At 41.3% G+C, this 20968-nt stretch overlaps 1 protein-coding gene across 6 annotated transcripts in view; it reads left to right on the top strand.

Annotated features, from left to right (window-relative positions):
- The first annotated feature begins 1872 nt into the window (after nucleotides 1-1872).
- PPP2R5E (protein phosphatase 2 regulatory subunit B'epsilon) overlaps nucleotides 1873-20968 on the top strand; it is a 78310-nt gene continuing 59214 nt past the window's right edge. For 3 of the 6 annotated variants that reach the window (XM_053945078.1, XM_053945076.1, XM_053945079.1), the window contains exons 1-3: nucleotides 1873-1943; nucleotides 3694-3791; nucleotides 9955-10118. In XM_053945078.1, coding sequence (XP_053801053.1) covers nucleotides 3694-3791; nucleotides 9955-10118 — 262 coding nt within the window. In that variant the 5' untranslated portion in view covers nucleotides 1873-1943. Of the gene's footprint in view, nucleotides 1944-3693; nucleotides 3792-6836; nucleotides 7337-9954; nucleotides 10119-20968 lie in introns of those variants that run through there. The other 3 variants (XM_053945077.1, XM_053945081.1, XM_053945080.1) reach the window with 3 other exon arrangements.

Genomic DNA, 20968 nt, shown 5'->3' with positions numbered 1-20968 from the left:
AAAAACCAAAGCAGTTTTGGTAAATAACTCACTCATTCACCTGTCTCTCTTCCACTGAAGATCCTGACAAACCTCTGTCAAATTTGGCATGAAGCTTTTTTAATTCTGAGATCAAGATCACCAGTGTGTGAATCCTCTCCTTCTGGGGGAATTGTACCAAGCCATTTTATTTCTTGGCTTTCTCTAAATTACACAGAGTTGGAGATAAGGAAGGATTCACAATGGATTTGTACAGTGGTATATTTTCTGTTTATTTGCTATTCTTTTCCTTACTTTGGCATCCTCAACTCTTTAGGCCATTAAGTATGGGGGAGGCTTTAATGCCATTCCTTCTCAGTGTTTCCTAAAAATCAGTCCTATCAGAGTGCTCCTTTAAAGTGAGGTGTCATCATCTCTTAGAGTTTTTAAACTTCCAGTGCTTGCACAGAAGAACATCAGTTTTGTTCATGTTCCAGTTATCTATTTTTGTGTGATCTGCTTAGTCATGAGATTATTTAGGCATTTCTTTGCTATTTTCCATCTAAATCTAATGAATTTCTGCCTTTTTCTATGATTTATAGCCTTTGGATCCCAACTCCAGTTCCTGTCTCACACAAAGTCCTTTCTTACTGGTCATTTATAGGGTATCTTAAATTCCTGTACAGGGTCATGACAGAACTACAACCCCCTAATTAATGTAATTTTCTCAGTGGCAAAATTATCCTATTTGTTTATCTGACAGTGGATCTCAGAAGACTCCAGAAAATGCTCCTATTACCTTTATTTTTCTATCCTTCCCATTTTGGCAGTATTCCTACATATCCATTCATCCCTACTGCAAAATTTGGAACCCATTAAGACTTGTATTTTAAACTTAAGTGCTGCTAGACCCCCCTCTGATGTTAAGCATTCCTTACAGTGCTGAGCTGAGCCACTGACTATAGAATGCTTCCATTTGCTGTAATTTGAAAATTTAAAAAGTATCCAATAGGTTAAAGCTGTACCACGAGATAAAGCAGGTTGCAAAAATACAACATGAATACTTGCCTGTTCTCTTTTACAAGAAAGAGAACAAGATATCTCTGTCTCAGCCTATTCCATCCTCAGGGTCTCTGCATTTGTGGAAAAATACAAGAGTTTTATCAACTGCTGCTACGATCATGAAAGATGCACTGAGCTTGGGAGCTGGTGATGCTTCAGTGGAGATTGGGAAGTGCTACAGTTCACACTTTCTGGGAACCTGCACCACACACACAGAGGTATTTTACTCATTTGTTCTTTCCAGGGTGATGTTGTAAGTAGGAAGCTGGGCCACAATAGAAGGTGCTCACCTGAAGAGGATGGTTTTATGGCAGCGTATATATTGGTTTGTAACACATTAAATGCAGGAGGAGACAGAACCAAGGAATGGTTTGGTTTAAGAGAGACCTGAAAGACCATCTCATTCCTAGCCAATGTCATGGGCAGAGATAATTTCCACCACACCAGGTTGCTCCAAGCCCTGGCCTTGAACACTGCCAGGGATGGGGCAGCTACAGTTGCTCAGGACAACCTGTGCCAGCACCCTCACAGTAAAGAAGTTTTTTTGCAATACATAATCTAAACTGACTCTCTTTCAGTTTGAAGCCATTCCTCCTTGTCCTGTCACTATATGCTCTTCAAAAAGTCTCTCTCCATCTTGTAGGTTCCCTTCAGGTACTTGAAGGACACTTGGCAGTGTCAAAGCAAAGAGCACACACCGAGCTTGTTTCACCTGGGACATCCTCCAGTGGCACAGTGGCTACATGTAACACATGTGGCCGTTTCCAGGCAGTTTCAGGAGCCAGAGGCTGCCCTGTGGGTACTGCCCTGGGAGAAGGGGCAGCACCAGAACCTTCTGCAGCAGTTGTAGGTGACAGTTGGGGTGAGCAGGGACAGTTGGGGAGGGGAGTTGGCCCAGCAGTGAAGTGCAAAGCCTGAGGAAGGTAAGAGGTAAACAGGCAGTGAAGAAAAGTGAACAAAAAAATTCAGAAAACTTGGCTTAAAGGAGTGCCCGGGGCCTGGAGGCAAGTTAAGATGCTGGGGGAGGGGAACAAAGCAGGAACAAACCCATGAATTGGGGAATAAGTGAGAACAGTGTTGTGCTGGAGGAGGCAGCTAGCCAGCTGCCAAGGCGAGCAAGCTCCTACTTATCTTGCCATGTTGACTACAGAAACAGATCTCAAATGACGCAGTGTCTATAAACAGAGAGGAAGAATTAGTTCCCATTCTGGTAGTTGTGTCTATGACCCTAAAATGCTTACCCCACACGCACCAGGAATTCAGTTCCTGAGGGCACTGACAGTGCCATGGCACAGCTGATACGAGGAGGAGCAGGAGGAAGCTGTAACAAGCACTTGCTTATTATTAGAGAAACTTGGTATGGCAATTGCAAACACTGCCTAAAAGCCACACCACTCCTCCCCAAAACCAAAAACACGAATCAGGAGTCAACTGCAGGGTGAACAGACTTAAGCAGAACGCTTTCTTGTTACACGTGAATTGGATTCAAAAATAAACAAAAAAGTCTCAGATTGTGCCCTTTCAATCCCAGTGATGGAGCAGGACAGTCACTTTGATGCTGTGTTCCACAGCATTCAGTTTTGTTAAAAGATGTATCAGAAAAGCCTTGTTCAGAGGCTAATTTGCCTCTTCAAACAGCTCTGCTGCTTCCTCCATAGCACTTTCTCTGGCTGGTCTTTTTCCTGATGGTCTGAATAATTAGTTCTCTGGGGAGATCAAATCTTTCCTTGCTTCCTAGTACTGGAACAGGGAATATCTGGACTAATCCCATGGTACCCTGATAATGCTCCTTTTGACATATAGGAGATCCTTTATGGAGCATTATGTGATCCTTCCTGTAGACAATTACATGTCACATGTGCCTGGTGAAACAAGCTCCAGCTAGATCCCTTTATGTTTATCACTCAATACAGCAGGACTTCCACAGTGGTATCTCTGCAGCAATCCTGTTTGATAAGCTGCTCTGCAAAGAGCAGAATGCCAATGTGGATGAGAGCTTCTGTATTCCTGCCTGGGTGGCCATAACAGATGGTCTATAGTGGAACTCCAGACACACAAAAAAACGTGAAGTGGCACAAATCTGAGTCACTGGTACAAAAATCTCTGTTCTGAAGGGCTCTTGACTGCTGTTCCAAATGTCTGGGTGCTAAAAAGCAGAGCTGAACTGGTGAGGAGCTGGCCCTGAAAATTCCTTTCCAGCTATTTTTAAAAAACTCTTTTGTAGGAGAGTGAGGTAGTGTAAGTTTTAAAAAGAATGGGTTTGTCTTGTACCTTTGATAGCAATGGAAAACCATGGATCAAAAGGATTTATTATTGCTCCAGGACAGGCTGCAGGTACTGAATGTGCACATATTTTCATATATATGCCCACACACTTGTATGGGAGATGTTGGTCATGTGAACTTTTATCTGAGGAAAGTTAATTTTTATTCTTGCAAATCGGTATTACATGTATTTATGCAAACACATACATAAACATATACAGATACACATCTATGTAAAACACCTGCAGTACTCAATTCTTCTCCATCTCTGCTTGGGATTCATGTAACCATTTTCAAAGTAGCAATATTTACTTATACAGGCTAAACAGAGAATAGGAGAAGGACAAGTAACAGCACCCCCTTTGAAACATCAGCATATCTTACGTCGTGCTCTGAAATCTCATCACAGATGAGGACATCACAGATGAAAGCAGAAAAAAGAAAGCGACTAGGAAGTAAATGGGAAGCCCACCGTGTAAAATCTGATGGCCACGTGATAAAGAAAAGGTAAGATTTCTGTTTATTCCCTGATAAAGCCTGTATTTTTTTTCTTGAATTGTTGCTGTCCAAACATCTCCTGATATAAAACAGATCATAAAAATGCTTTACACAGCCAAAATGGATCAACCAGACTACATGATGACCATCTAATAAGTGAATTGGCTGGATGCATTATTTACCAGCTTGTTCAGCTATACTGAAGAACTAATTCTGTAGTTATCATACAAAGTCAGAATGGAGCGTAAAACCATCTGTGTGCACTGGACAGTGGACTTGGCCAGCACTGTTGGTTTTTATCCCTTCTATGGCAGTTATTTCAATAGATACCCACATCACAGGCTTCAGTTTTAGATATTTGATGTTTTACAAAGATGGATTAATCTCATCCTAGGAAAACTGAAGTACAGTCATGGATCATGGAAAATGACTTGCTCAACTGCACCTCAAGTGCCAGTGCAGCCATCAGGCTGTGCTAGAACCTCCCTTCTGCAGATCATGCTGCCAGTAGCTTTATGAGCTGCTCATTGCACTGTTCACATCAAAAGCAGCACACAGGACAGTGAGCAGAACTGAGGAATTCTGAGCTATCAGAATTAAGCACATGGAACAGCAAAACACATACAAATACAGGTTCTGTCCCTCACTAATGGGACAGAAAAAACAGTTGCACTGTTTTTGCCATATTTTACCTTATATTGGTATAACTCCAACTGACATTCTTTGTTATCCACCCTTGTTTGCATTTAGGTTATTTTAGCTGACTTAGTTGAAGAAAATTTAAAGTTTTAAATGTCTACAAATACATACAAATCACTCTTCTGAATTGAGAGTTACACAACCCTTCTGTAATTGTGGCACAGTTCAATCTTTGTTTTGCTTTTTAAAATACAATCCTTCTGAGAAGTGCAATCAATTTACAGAGGATGACAAATTCTACAGTTCTCTGACTTAACATTGTGTGGAATTTCACTTTAAAAGATGTCTTGACTGCTTGTTTATAAAATAAAAATGAAGGCATAGCATTAGGGCTGTTGCAGGAAATAATTTCTCAAGCAGCATTACTGTCTACTTGAGGGAGAAATACCTGGCTTGGGAGGTCAGCAGAAATGGATGCGGGGGTAAAACAGGTCAGCAAGATTGTGAATAGATCAGACTGACTCAAAAGCATTTGTATTGGCACGTGTAAAGAGGAATGGGGTCTGTGACAGGCAGGACAACAGATGCTGGCATTGTTGAGGCCTTAATTTTAGTAATGTCCAGTCTTGGGTGCTACAGTTAAGGAAAAAAAAAAAGATGTGAATGATTTTGAGACAACAACAAGGAGAAGACATAAGCATCTTAAGAGGTTTAAAACTGTGCCACACCAGGAAGGATTGAAAGCAGAATTGCTTTGTCTATAGGTAAAAAAAAAAAAAAAATAGGAGAGACATACATATTAAGATATAAAGAGGCAAAACTGCTCACATCCATTACAGTTATACTTCAGTGGCCATGAGCTTTTAACTAGTGTTGCAGGTTCCTCAGCAGGAACTGGACCAGGCAACTGGCTGAAAATTAGCAGTTTTGAAAGCAGTTTGACAACAGCTTAAATGACTTTAAATCAAGTCTGACACAGTCTCACTTCCTCCGTTATGCCAAAAGCTGAGTCAGTAAGCTGAGTAGGACAACAACTAGATATCCTTTGCAGGGTTAGTAATGTTGAGAGGATTCAGTACCTGCACAAACAGCAGGGATGTGACTGACCCACCAAAGCAACCAGCTCTCAAACTGCCTTTGAGCCAATTTCCTGAAAAAGACTGTATGTCAGAGGGATTTGGTCACATCAGCATAGGAGGGCTGCTACTCATAGATGTCACTGCCAGAAATACAGGTGAAATGGTGGAGCCTATTTTAAAACATAACATTTGTATGAACACCATTACAGAATCACATAATCACTTAGGTTGGAAGAGATCTCTGACATCTGTGACTGAACACCACCTTGTCAACCAGACCATGGCACATCCAGTCTTTCCTTAAACACCTCCAGGGACAGTAACTCCACCAATCTCCCTGAGAAGCCCACTCCAATGTCTAATCACCCTTCCTGTACAGAAATTCTAACGTCCAACCTAAACCTCCTCTGACATCCCCTACTGTGTCCCCTCATTTCTGTCACTTGTCTGAGAGAGAAGAGACTGAACCCCTGGCTACACCCTCCTTTCAGGGAGTTGCAGAGCACTAAAATCACCCCTGAGCCTCCTCTTCTCCAGACTAAACATCCCCAGCTCCCTCAGCAGCTCCTCATAGGACTTGTGTGCTGCAGACCCTTGCCCAGCTTCGTTACCCTGTAGCCATTAGATGTATTTTGGGAAAACCCCCAGCAAAAACAAACAAACCAAAACCATCAAACGCCAAGCCATCGGGTAGATAAATTTAAACAAAATTTATGATATTTAACCATGGTACCTACAAGCAGTCATTATGCTGGTCCCTGGTTCCAAGTATATATAAATATACTTGGGGGCTTAAAAAAAAAAAAAAAAAAAAGCGATGCAGACAGCGATCACACACTGGGCTAAGAAACCCAAGGGTGCAGAGCTGCAGCAGGGAACAGTGAGGGGTGCAGCCGCTGCTTCCCAAAGCAGGGAACTGCCGGGTCGGTCCCTCCGGCTGCACCCAGCGCGGCCCCTCGCCCGCAGTCCGCCCGGAAGCGGCTCTGTGCCCCCCGAGAGGGTCCGACGGGGCTTTACCTCAGCCTGAGCGCGGTTTCCCCTCAGCAGCGCCGGGTTTTACTGCTCAGCCGACGGGCCCCGCCGCTCGCCCGGGCGATGGATGCGAGCGACGCGCGGGCGAGAGAGGCGAGGGACGCGAGGGACGCGAGGGGCTGCGGGGCCGCGGGCCGCGCTGCCGGGGGAGGGGGCGGCCCTTTCCCGGCGGTCCCGGCGGCCAAGGCGGCTCCGGGCGCCACTGAGGCGGCGCGTCCCGGCGGCGGCTCCGGTGGGCGGTCGGGGGCGGTCCGCGGGCGGGGGGCGGTGGCAGCAGCGCGCTCGGTTGTGAGCGAGAAGCGAGTGCGTGCGAGCGAGTGCCATGGCCGGAGCCCGCTGAGAGCCACAATAGGAGCGAGACCCCGACGCCCACCGGGACCCCCCGCTCGCTCTCCCCCGCGCCAGCCGCCGGCGGAACAGCAGCGCTCCCCGCCCTGCCCGGCACTGCCCCCCCCTCCCCCCCGCGCCCGCCGCTCCCCCTCGGCTCGGCTCGGCTCCCTCCCGCCTCGCAGGGCCCTTCTCCGGGAATGTGAAGAGGCAGCAGCACCGCAGGCAGCGGGGAGTGCACGGGACTGAGCGGAGCCGCCCGCGCCTGAACCCGCCGCCGACGCCGCCCTGCGCCGGGGAGGCCGCGCTGCCGCCGCCGCCGAGGCCGAGGCCTACAGGGCTCCTGCGCCGCCGCGGCAGCGACCGAGCCCGGCGAGAACCGCACTCGGGCCGCCGCCGCCGCCAGGCATCGGCCGCGCTCCGCCAAGGCCGCCGCCGCCTCCCTCCGTCTCCGGCTTCTCTACCAGGAGCGTCAAGGTAACTCCATCGCCGGCCCGGCGGTGCGGGAGGAGGCGCGGGGGGCTGCGGGAGGACATGTTCCAGCTGCGGAGATCCCGTCTGGAAATGACAGCCGAGAGCGGATAATTGCGCCTCTGCTCCCTTCCCCGCCGATAGCCGTCGGTATTTTCACTTCCCTCCCCACCCCCCCCACCCCCGGGACCGGCGGATCTGATGAGCGTGGCTTCGTATTTACCAAAATACTCGGGGAATAGAGCGGAGGAAGCAGGGAGCGGTGGCCGGGTTTGCAGCTTTCCCCCTCGCACACAATAAATAATCTCGGGCTTTATTCCCCCCGCCCCCCCCCCCTCCCCCCCACTGTTGGTGGAAACAGAGTATTTCCCTGTGATAGTGTATGCAGGGCAGCGAATGTTCATTTGGAGAGACGAAAAAAAGATCAGTGTTTACTGTAAGGTTGTTAGCCTGGATGTAGTCTTGTTGAATTAGAATTAGATTTTAATAATTTATAAAGCAGGTTAGGGAAACTGTTACTAAATTTACAGCAGAGAAGTGTCAGTAAAGCTCCTTGCTGACACAATGATCCTGCAGTTTAAGTGATCTAGTTTAGTCGCTGTCCATTATTATTATTTTTATCATTTTTTGTAAATTTAATTTGGAGAGAGCGTGCAAACATTTCTGCAGGGATGGTTACACTTTAATGATGCACGTGATGAGGAGGGGAAGCTTTTTGATGAGATGAGATGGGGCCAAACCAATTCAGGTTTAGGGAATATATTTTTGCTGATATATTCAGAATTTGGTTTATGTAACACGTAACTTTGTGTGTTTTTTGGCGGACTGTTGAAATCTTAGAAGTGGGTTACTAAAGTACAGGCCATTCTATTCCAGTTTATCTGACTTTTTTATTTATTAATCTTGGCTGGGGCCTGAATGCCCTGGTGATGGTGGCATGGTGGCTTTTTTTTTTTTTTTTTCTCTTGCCTGAGTGATAAACAAGACCAGTTTAAGGTACGGGTTCATGTTGCTGATAGTATATTATATTTAGAAAGCCTAAGCTGGTAGTGAGAGAATACCTCAGGAGAAATCAAAAAGATGGAATAAGGTTTTTTTCATTATTGTAATGCCAGCTGCACAGTTCAGCTTCTGGGTGCTGCACATGCTTCCTTGAAAAACCTAAGGAGTTTATACTCCATTTTTTATAGATTCAGTGTACCTATATGTAATTTTGCATTAAATAGTTCTTATCTTTTGGAGCTTGTTTACACTGTTGCAACAAATCATGCTTTCGAAAGCTTTTCTTACAAAAGACAAACCCAAATAATGCCTGTTTCGGTGGATTTAGTAATCTCCGAAGCACGCGAGTAACCAGATATTTCAGTAAAAATAATAAGTACTCGAAAGTGTTCTGTATGTTGTGGAATCAACTTCTTGTAGCACACGAGTCACTTTGGTAATTGAAGTCAACAGACATTGAGGATGAGTAATGCTTTCCAAGGACATGCTCTAAGACCCTGATCCTGCAAGTGCTTACGCCGATGCTTAACTTTGCGCGGGTGCCTGTCCTGGCCGAAATCGACGGAGCTGCCCTCGTTAATGGTCCTGTCATTAATGCAGATGAGGCTGCTGGAGTTAACTGTGCACCGAGCTGCTTGTAACGTGTAGGCCTGAATTCCTCCTCTCTCCTCTCCCTTGAGTATTACTCATGTATTTCATCAAGCTCTGATGGGCCTTTTTAACAGACAGGACCAGACTGGTAAATAAAATAGCTGGATGCATTAATTCAGTGTTTGCTAGTAGTACCGAATCAGCTGCAGGAGTACCACCAAGGCAGGTTTTGTAGGAAGAAGCAAATGCCTATTGCTTAGGCCAGCTGAAGTTGGGAAACAAACAAACTTTTGCTTGCAGAAGCCTTTTTTGGCTTTCTGCCTCTCCCTGCAAACGTTGTCTGTCTCATGCCCTTAGAGCAGTTACAGCTACCACACTGCCAGTCGTCCAGAAATGCCAGGACATGGAATAACTACATGTAAAGGCACTCACAGGAAAATAACTGAGTGTTTCTGAAGGGGAGAATAAAGAAGTAATATGTACAATTTGCCAGTGTTAGTGAAATTGTAAAGCGTAGCAGTACTTTTTACTATCCTAAATTTCTATAAAAGCTTGTATGTAGGTGTGGCAAATAAATGGAGGTTTTGTTCTGTCCTGTGTTTTTTGTCCTGTGCATATGGGTGACCTTAATGCCAAAAAACCATCTGTGCCTTTTTGTGTACCCATTCTTTAGCAGAGTAAGTTGAAATGACTTCATCCCAAAGAATGCATAATTTAAAGCTACAATCAGGTCTGCAGGTGTATGAAGTTCTGTTCTGACAAAATTCTGAATGCAGTGATGTCAGCATTAGGTCTGAAATTTTTTGGCAAATGGGAGACACGGATAAAAAAGTAAGCAAGAGGAATTACTACACTAATAATTAAGTTCCATTAAGTTTATTCCATCCATAAGATGGGTTAGATCTCTCAACGTATCTGTGTGAGTTGTCAACAGGAGAGCAGTGCAGGAAGAAGATATTTGGGAAGTTTTAGGCTAATCTTTACCTGTTTCACTCATTTGGAACACATTTTTAACATGTGCTTTCCTTCAGTAGGGATATGTCCTCAGCACCAACTACTCCTCCATCAGTGGATAAAGTAGACGGATTTTCTCGGAAGTCCGTCAGAAAAGCCAGACAGAAGAGGTCACAAAGCTCCTCCCAGTTCAGGTCTCAGGGCAAGCCTATCGAGTTAACACCTCTGCCTCTGCTAAAAGGTAAGATCAAACACAATTTTTAATAAATAAAACAATTTTTGCTCTACAGCCAACTTCTAAAATGGAAGTATTCTATTGTCAGGAATTGCAGGGAAATTTTGCAGGGATTGAGAAATGTTTCATGACAGATATATATGTATTTAAGCTCTACAAAATATTTTATCTGTGACTTGAGGGTGTGGTAATTGTTTGCAATGCTTTTGAAAGTTTTAAATGCTGATGTTAACCCCTACCATGACTTGAATTTTCAAGGCTCTCAGGCTTTGTGCAAGAGTGTTGTGGTTTGTGAATCCTCAGCAGCTGACATAAATCAGCAGTAATTTTGGTGAGGGTAAATGGACTTGTGAGCTGAAGGAGACTGATTTTTAGTATCTTTCCTGGGTGTGTGGATCTGCACCCTGTGATAGTGGTGCCAACTGCAGCCCCTACAGCAAGAGAGGAGGTGGGATTCCCTCTCATACCATTTGTGCATGGATCGCTCCCAGGTCCTGCCTTCTGCTGGATTTTGAAATAGAAAGGTCCCATGAGCTGCAGTCTCCCAAGGGGAAAGATGCTGCCAATCTGGTCTTAGGCAAGGCCTTACTGTTTTAAGATCTTGCATATCCCAATGCTGGTTGAGTTTCTGCTGCCAGATTTAACCTCTAATTTGAGAAGGAAAAATACGATCCAGCATACTACTCTTAAAAGGGTGCCAATGTCTCTGTGATACCTTGACAGCTTCCCCTGAATTCAGTTGTCACTGAATTTCAGTACAAGTCCAGGGGTTCAAAAGCACCTCTCTGAATGTCTGTCTGGTGAGGAAGGGGAAATCACCTCTCAGAAATCTTCAACACTGACTTCTCAAATGGTTTATTTACTTCTGTGTATTTTCTTCATTGCTATTCTTCATTTCTGCTCTAAGTGGTGAAAATAGGCATGGCTGGTGCTGACAATTCTGGAAAATAGGAAGTTTAATAGGTTTAATACTATACCTGCCCCTTTTCTTCCTTTTTGGGCAAGTATATTCCCCACATTCTCTCATCTCCTTGTTTGACAAATGTATTAATCAGAGTATTGAAATATGTAATAAATGTGGAACTGCACTTTGGTTAGTTCTCAACCCCACTTCATAAGGATACAGTAGTTGCAAAAAAAAAAAAAAAAAAAAAAAACCCACACAAAAAAACCAAAACAACCAATAAACCCCAAATCCCCCAAAAATCTCTCACCTTAATGTGTGTCCTTAATTAAAAGTAGGATTCTAGGATTAGTTCCAGTGCACCTGTCATTGCAATATTGTGGGCTTCTTTCTGTGGCTCCCTGTAAGAATGCCCAAATGGAATATCCTGAGTCAAACAAAATGTGCACCCAGCCCCCCTGCACTGTACCTGGGGGTGATTTTATTCAGTATTTCTCAGTTTAGGGTTGGGTGGTGCCACTGGATTTGACTTTGTAGTCCGCAGTGAATATTATTTGTGATTCTTTGGGTGATCCTATGCAGGGCCAGGAGTTGGACTTCAATGATCCTATGAGTTCCTTTCAACTCAGGTTATTCGATGATTCTAAAATTTTTTTTCTCTTTGTTGTTGAACTCTTTTGTTGTTTTGTGACAATATGATAAAGAAGCAAATACTTCTTTCAAATAATTTTAAAACTCATTTTTACACTCTTTCAGGTAATTTTTGATACCCAGGTTATTTCATACCAGTTGCTGCATTTCGGAAGGTGACTGGAGTTTATCCTTTGGCTTTAACAATGGGATTAGTGGAAAACGTTTGGATTTGTATTTGTACAAATGAAGAAATTGATGTTGTAATTATTTCACTCTATTCTGTAGTCCCATTCAGGGAGTAAACCAGGCATGGGCACAAGCATAAGTAAAGCAGTGAGAACCTCGCCTTGCAGAAACACAGGCATGTCCAGGTGCTTAATTTGACTACTGCAGCCAGTCCTGAGGATTGAGATATAAAACTATAATAAGATAAAACAAACAGATGGGGAGCAGAGAGTGTTGGTGAGACATTTATGATTAGTGTCATAATGAGTTACAGTGGTCCAGCTTCAAATGAAGAACGTGGTCCTGGGAGTTAGTTTTCCCTCTTTGCCTTAATGCGGATTCCCAGAGGCGCAGGGATCTACCTGTGCAGATTAATTTGTGGGATTTGGGCCTTACAATCTCCCTAAACAGCAGAGCTATTGGTCCCTGCAGAAGGGACACTGGCAGCTAAAAAATCACGCTGCTCTTTGGAAATATTCCTGACCTACATTAATATTTGTAGCATTCAGGATGGTTAAGTCTGCAAGAAGTGTGAAAATTATTTTCTCCTGTGTTTTTCATCCTTTTCTTGACCAATTTAATGAAAGTCCTGATTATTTTTTACCTCTTATGGTTACACTTGCCTTCCAACAAGTGACCAGTACTATTACTTCTGTCCAGTAACCGTATAATTTCCAGCTTTATCCTGGAAAAATTTGTCTTTTAAACCCAAACAGAGAAGAGATACCAGCAAAATAGCTTTTTAAAGTCTCAGAAAACTGAATGTAGTTTGGAGATGTGCAATTGATAAGCTTCTTGATTTGGCTAAATTTCAGGTTTAATTAAACATCTTCAGAAATATTTCAGTATGGGAAATTTTTAGAGGACAGACCTCAAATTCATATTCATCAGATGTATTTCATATGCATGATGGAGGGGTTTTGCTTACACAAACATACAAGCTATGCTCCCTTCTAGTTTTTTCTTTAATTTTTTTTTTTTTGTGGATATAGTGCATATTGACATTGGCAGGCTGCTTTATCTCAAACAGCACTTTATGGCCTTCAGTATCTTCTGTGATTACAAGAATAATGTGTGCAGAAAATTGGGTAACTGCTTGGTCCTTGCAAGTTTTTATACTCTGCATGTCACCATAATGATCTGAGCACCTTCCAGTAGTGTATTAAGTGACGTGGCTACACATCTGTCACATCTTATCTGTTCTCCTTCCTTTCCCTAGGGGCAGAGTCACATATAGTGAAACTGCTTGTTTTGGTAGTGTTTTAAAGCAGTCTGTTGCCTTCTGTGAGCATACACGCCTGTATTGCAAAAAACAGATAGATAAGCCAGCCTTGTTGTTGTTCATTTGGTAATAAAAATATTTTGGGAAAGAAAAATAAAGAGAAATACTATGTTTTGATGCTGTGTACAAGTCTGAAGGATACACTGCTATTTAGGAAATGGAATAAGAACAACTGTGATTTTCAATGTTGCTCATTTCAGGGGAAAAAAAAAGTATTGGGAAATGGAGTTGTTACTTTAATATTTTTAAAAACACGTGTGTGTATGGTATCAGTTTGTAAACAAACATTTAATGTATTTGAAAACAAGGTGTTCCTTCTGAGGCTCTGCTGGGCTGAGTTGAGGCTTTCAAAACCCCCAAGTCAAAAAAATGCTGTTTGCCTGGAGTAAAGACTTAAATTTTTAGATGATTTCATTATATTTTTATTTATTGCATTGCGACTAAATCTGATTTGAAGTTATCTTTTAAAATCTGACTATTGTCCAATATAACACTTTAAACCCAGTGTTTTCTCCTTTGTTTCAAGTGTAGAGGAATGGGATGGGAAGTGCACATAGGAGTTGTGACACAGTTGCATTTTGCCTGTTTTTGCTCTTCTGTATGTTTCTCACATGCATTTTTTGAAGGTTGCATGCTTTTCCCTGGTGCATTTTGCAGTGCATGATGGATTTTGGCTTTACTTTGAAGAGGCTGCTGGTATTACCCAGGCTGACAGGTGCCTTAGGTGTAACTGGCTTGTGACAGAGCAGTCCTGGTGAAGGGCCCTTTTTTGGGATGGAGTAATTCCATCTATGTGCCTGAGATTCCCTTCCAGGTTTGCTAACCAGGTTTGTGGTGTGCCTCAAATCGAGCTTGTTCTGTAGAGGAAAATAGGATTGTAGATGCATTGGATAGGTGTATTATTTATTGGAGGACTATTTTGCTTTCATTTTGTATAGCTGCTCTTTTTACTTAGAAGTCTCTAGAGGTGGAACAGCAGGAGTGCAATGTTAGAAAGCATTTGGCTGGAAAAAGAGTATATTGTAAGTGCTGGACATGTGAAACAGAGCAATTTCCGTATTACCTGCAAAAGGGGGCGGTCATTTGTATTTCTGCTTGGTGTCTGTAGAGGTAGGGGAGTGTTCAGAGGATGAAAACATACGCAGAGATGATTAAAAACATCATGTGTCTTACAAATGCACATTTAGCATCCTGAGAAATTGCACAGGAAACTTGCATGTAGCTCACAGCATCGTTCCCCCCACCTTGCCCTCATTTCAGTACAGAAATTAGGCAAAGCAAGCCATCCAAAAGTGAGACTGTTAATGGTAAAATCATCTGTATCCCATTTTTGTAATTCTGGGTGTGGTTTTTTTTCTGTCATGCTTCCATATTTTCCAATGATTTCATATAATTAGTGAAGGGTACTTTTATGTTCTCTGCAACTATTGTATATTTTTGTTGAAAACATTTCAAAGTATGATTTTTATTTTTAGATGGTTTTTCCTCCTTAAAATAAGCACTCAGAGCAGAAGTTCTCTGTCAGCAATACCAATTGCTTTGCTACCTCAATATTTTGAAATTTATTGAGCTTCTAATACGTTTATCAGATAGTTTCCATGGCATTAAAGAATTGGTGTAGTGGTAACAAAAGAGCATTGCATAGTCAAAAAGGGAAGAATCTCTTTCCACTTGCTATTGGGTTTTGATCATTAAATTATTTCCCTATAGCTGAGATTTTATTATAAGCTTTTCTTATGAATCTTATCTATTGGTCAAATGCTGAGGTTCCTAAAGAGTAAAAAATCCTAACAATTCAAATACTTTTGACTGAGAACTGCAGGATGTGCACAGTCTTGTTCAAATGCAGTTACTTTTGAATTTTTAAAATATTCCTTTATCATAAAAAAATATCCAGGCCTTTGCAGACCTATGGATGCCATCTAAAGCTCATCATATGGGAAATAGTTATGATTTGAGTTGTAGAAGAAGAAAGACAGAGTTTGTTTTCTGTTGGCTTCCATGGGAGCTGCCTGCTTATCTTGTCTTTGCTGCTCTTTGAGAAATTTGGAATGTTTTACAGATATCAGATATACAAATATCAGTAAACTGTTAATAAAATCACTGAGCTAAATGCTCTCTTCTCATATATAAACAGGAATTTAGGGTCATAGTGGCTATGATTTCCCAAAATAAAATTCTGCTTTATTTACAGAATTAGAAATAGATCTTAGTACTCCTAATTTATTGCATGGAAGAAACACTGGAACTTGATTTGAGCTGCATGTACATAATCAGGGATGAATCCTGGAACTACTTCTAGGAATTTTATGCCCATTCTGGACATAAATCTGGACATAATAGGCTATCTCTGTGTAAGATTTGGGAGCAGGGCCACAATCTCAAAAGAAGAAGGATTTAGCCCATTTAGTATGTTCTCTATGAATATGTATGATGTTCTAGTCATAAGTAATAAATTTCTTCACTTCTTTTGTGCTCTTGTCAGTTGGTTTTTGAGTGTGCACTTAACCTTCTTTATAATCTGTTTACATCTGTTGATTGTAGTGAATTTTTTCCAATAATCTTAAAGGTTTCTGGTTGTTTCAATACACTAATTACATTCTGTCTTTTTTTTTTTTTTTTTTTTTTTTTGCTTGTTACTGTCTCATTTTTTTAGGACAACATTTGTAGAGAATGGGCAGGTTAAGTACAAGAAATACCCTCTTACCTTAACAGTGTATGAGTGAAAATGCAGCTAGTGAGGAATTCTGTCAGCTTGCCCCCAATCTTCCAATGTTTTCAGTCAGTTCTCTGTATCCATTTCTGAGTCTCTCTAGGACTGGCAATTTTCCTGTGGTCAGAGTGCTGGTGGGTTATTTTTTGTTTCTTGGGGAAGGTGGTTTGGTTTTGTTTTGTTTTCCTTTGCTTTTGAAGCCTCCAGTGTAATTGTTTTACTTCCGGAATTTCTCAGGCTTCTGGAAGAGTTTAGTGATGATGATTCCCACCTTTTCCTTTTCTTTTTTTCTTTTAATAATTTTTCAAGTGAAGTAAGTTGTAATTATGTAAAATGTGTTTCTGTACTCTTCACAAGATTGAGTCTAAAATCTTGATAATTTTCTGAAGAATATTTAGACTTCATCATAGAATCAGAGTCACAGAACAGTTTGGGTTGGAAGGAACCTTAAAGATCATCTCGTTCCAACCCCCTGCCATGGACAGGGACACCTTCCACAGACCAGGTTCCTCAAAGCTCCATTCAACCTGGCCATCATAATGAAAAACTTCTGGTTTCAGTCTGTACTTGTACACTTTGTCTTTAGAATGTTACCCAGTAATACTTCTCTCTCTAATAATATTGCCTTTTTTTTTTTTTCTGTGCCCAAGTGTAACTCTGGGGGTCTGTAATAAAACCTCCTGTTTCTGTAATAAGCACCTCCTTTATATTCCTTTCCTGAAGTACCTTCAACAAATACAAATTCTGGTTCAGCCAAGCTATTATTTTTTTATAGTGCACATGATTGTTGAAGTATAGTGCTGCCTTTATAATTGATTATGTTATGGAGCTTTACTCTTGTGAAAGAACACATTTTCCATATCTCTGGAATTATGTGTGTATTTATAAAATCTGTGTTTGTGTATATTACATGTGTATAATGTATATGTGTATATAAATAAGCTATAGACATATTTAATGTCGTGCACAAAGTTTAGGTTTTGAGTTTATTTAATTTTCTCTTCTGTTTTTCAGAAGGGATAGTGCTTCTGTTCAGTGGTAGAGCTTAATAGTAAGGCAGCAGTCCTTTCACATTCATGCATTGTAAGCTACTGCCTCCCTGAGAAAAGAGCACTTTCATTAATGCTTTCTGGGGAGTGGGAGGAGGACACACAACTATTTTTAGGTTCAGGATAACTTCCTTTCACCTACAGTTTTTTCATTCAAGTTATTGCTGTTTCTTTGACTCAATCAGGCAAAAATCCTTAGTAACAGAGGAGGGGACTTGGGGAGTGAGTTAGGGAGTTTTGGTAGGGTGTGTATTCATGGGTTACTGTACTTGTGATAACTGTGTAACTCACAAGTATCAGCAAATGGGCTCACTCTGCTTCATAAGAGGTTAAGGCAAAAATCTATTAGAAAAATACTAAAATCTTCCTTTGAAACCCCCCTGGTAATGTCATTCTGGTTGCAGGTGCAGTGACAGGAGGGTTTTTGTTGGTGGCAAAACGTCTTTCAGAAGTTCTTGAGCCAAGTGTGGCCTCTCATCTGCTGAGAGAAGTGTCTGGGGGCCACAGTGTAAAACAGATTGTTAGAAACATTCCACCTCCTCCTGATTTTAGTGATGTGCTTGATCCTGTGTCCTCTCAAACAGTTAATTCAGCTGATCTGAAATACTGGTGGATATTTATGTAGAGTGGATAGTTTCTGTGTCTGTGATTTTCTACTTAAGGTAAAAAATAGAGCAGCTACAGTCTGAGGATCTTTATGAAGCATTTCAAGAGATAAGGCAGCTGTCCAAACAATCAGTGTAGAATACTTTTCTGCCATTAGTTGTTGCATGTGGTTGAAAATTGTCTGTTTTCAATGAAGTCTTGTAGTCAGACCAAAGAGGAATCAGTTTGATTAGGAGTAATAATGATCCACAGTAATGGAAGGTTTTCCACCAGTAGTTTTTTACTAATTGTTATATTAAACAAATCTAAGAATATATAAATTTTCAAAATTATACATGTCAGTATAATTTTACTTTTGAATTTCCTGTAGGAAGTCTTATTTTTCAAGTCACAGTATATCTGATATTAACCATTTTTTTTTGCTTGAAAACAAAGTATTTAAGATTTTATTTTAAAACACTTGAACATTTTTAGTACATTTTATAAAAAAGGATCATTATTTTGTATTTATTCTGTTTGTTGATTTTTATCACTCTGCTTCCTTTCCAGTATGTATGACAGATTCTTAGACAGCAGTATTCTCCTTGTGTGTGAAGTGCAAGGTCCTTCCTGTAGCATCTGCAAGAGTCTGGGGCAGAGAAGGAAAATAATATAGCAGATTTGCTGTACCTGGTTAAATGGGCAGAAAACAAAAAAGTGAAACAGATCATTTCTGGGTAGCTTCCCAAAAGAAAAATTAGAATATCAGATTGCTGTAAAGTCTGTTTTACAGGGTTGGACATGGTGCCAGCTCTTCTGGAACAGCAGTTTCTCGTGTTCCCCGAGCTGAAGAGCTTGTTCTAATACCTCAGTGTTGGACTTCAGAGCTCACCGAGTTACAAGAGATATGGAGACAAGCAGTCTGCTGTTCTGATTATAGAAGTTTGTGCATAATTAGGCTATTTCTGAAGATTTTTATAAATTGGAAAAGGTGCATCTCCTGCAAAGCACAAGTCACAGATTGAGCTGTCTTTACTTGATGGTATTTTGCAGAAGTTAAAGTAAACCATCAGTGGTATGTCAGGGGTGATGAATAAATGCTGACACCTTCGTGCCCCTGCTGGTTAAAAGTATCAGTTTTAGAACTTGACCCCCAGCAGGAGATATGATAAACTACTCAGCTCAACAATTTTTATTCTGAAAAATCAGATACCGTCATGAAGAATAAGGTTAAATTGAAATTGTATGTTGTCTGGAGAAGTTCTTTGCTGTCAGATTTTGATTAAAACAATGCAATAAATCTAAGTTGCATGTTTATCTGTTTTATAGTTTTCATTGTGAAGGCTGGCTGGGCAAAAATGTAGTTTGTGTATTGGGGGAAGCATTTCTTTGGGTATTCTTTTATCATAAGGTTAAGGAGATCTGTCATTAGAATTGTCAGTGAGTTTCTAACTCTTTGGGAAGTATCAGAAAAAAAGTTTAGTGTCATTAAGAAGTAACTGTGGTTTGTAGTAAGTGTAGTTGGATGTGATCTGTAGTTTTCTGTGGGATTCCTGGAAGGTTTTCAGGAAGTTTTAGGGATGCATTGTGTGTGAGGTATTTTTTCATAATGCTCATGATGTAGCTACCTCGTCTTGTTTGGGATTTCTATGCTTCTTTGCAGTGTCACGAGTTTAATGTTATTATGACTTCCTTGGCTTTTTTTTTTCTTTTGCATGTGCTTGTACTGAACTTGGATTTTCAAGTTTTACAGCGTAGGTGGTAGCAAATTTGTTTGTTGCTTTCAATGCTTTTGTCATATGGGTTGTGCTGCAAAGGAAATCTACTGCAAATTAAATTTCTTGTATTACAAATTGATACTGTGGATAGTCAGAAACCGAGGGAAGGATGATTTCAGATTTTTGAGGAATTAAATATTCTTATTTTTCCTTTATGTTACCCAGTAGGATGTACTGTGAAGGCATAAACTTTAATTAGTTTTCTTGGCAAGTTTCGCTCATGTGCTCTCCACTTTCACATTCCAACAGCAGGACATAGATGTTATATGCAGTCTCTGTATAAATTAGAAAGTCTAGTTAGTGTTTTCTGATTTCATATAAGGCTAACTGTTCAAAACTGTTTATAGAGAATATGTTTTCCCACCTATGTGTAAACAGAAGTGCAAAAGATGGTGATTACAGCTGAGACAGTACTTGAATCGCTGTCGAGAACAAAACTTATTGGTTGAATATTGTCAGTGTTACCAAGGGAGAGTAAATTTGGCAGCTTGCTCTCTTGATGTTTTCAAATAACATTTTTGGGATAGCTTTTTGAAGAAGTTGAGGTGGTACTGTGTCATCTTGGTTCTCCTTCACTTTCCCTTTATTCCACTCAGCCCATATTTCTCCTGTTTTCTTCTTCACTTGTTCCTTACCACTGCCTCTCTTACTCCCACTTCTTTTTCTTCCTTCACCCTCTGATGGATACGATAACATATTTTTCCACAAGAGGGTGATAAAACTCACATGTGTTAAAACGAGTACTCCAGGTGGAGGGGGATTGCAGAGGTTATTGACAAACTCAATAGAATAAAATTAGCTGCACTTATACAGAAAAAAAATAGTCTGCTCACCTTCAGCTCCATGCATGTGTTAGAGTGGTTGTTTGTGTGCACTTTTGGAGGCAAGACTAGGCCTGTCAGGATGGAGATCCACCCTGGGAAGAGCATGCCAGCTCCATCCTGCCTCTGTTGCAGTAATCAGACCTTGCTGCAAGACAGTATCTTTCATATCTCTTATTCATGCAATCATTTTCCTTTTCCTTTCTCCCCCATGCACTTTTGTGAATATTTCTTGCTTTTTTCCCTGCCTCTCCTGTTTACTAGGATACAAAACCTCCTCCTTCACTGGTCCTATGAAACTGCAGTGGTTGAAATGTCTATTCATCTTTAATAAGTGCAGAAAGAATGAAAAGGTGAGGCAGAGAGAGAGAGGAAAATAGCCACTCTTGTGATTTGTCTTTAATAGGGAATCTTAGTAAAAATTTCTATCTGTTTTTCGCTGTACCCAGACTTGAACAAGTATTTTACTCAGGACTAGGTGCTGCTTCAGTTTTTCTTTTTAGGGCTAGGAGGGCTGATGGAAATAAGTGGTTCTTAGTCCCTCTGACAAGAGCAGCTCCAAAATTGCATGCCTTAAGCGATGGAGACCATGGCCGGAGTTCTGGCATCTGGGCTTGGCTCTTGGAAAAGTGGTGTGGTGTGGCTGGATGACAAAGATGTGGGAGCAGATCCATTATATATGTGGGAGAGGGTTGGGATGCAGGGCTTTTTAGATGACCTTCAAGAAGAAGTCAGCATTTCAGGGTGGTTGTTAGCCTATATTTTGGATGCCATAATCTCAGAAGGGTCCCTTGCTGTAAATTGCTTTGGAATATGATCTGAGGTTCCAGATTTAATCTCTGTAGTCACAAGTAAAAAGAGCTGCT

The sequence above is a fragment of the Vidua chalybeata genome, chromosome 6 (genome assembly GCF_026979565.1).
Source record: "Vidua chalybeata isolate OUT-0048 chromosome 6, bVidCha1 merged haplotype, whole genome shotgun sequence".
NCBI lineage: Eukaryota > Metazoa > Chordata > Aves > Passeriformes > Viduidae > Vidua > Vidua chalybeata.
The sequence above is the reverse complement of the archived record's forward strand: the minus strand, read 5'-3'. Positions and strand labels throughout refer to the sequence as shown.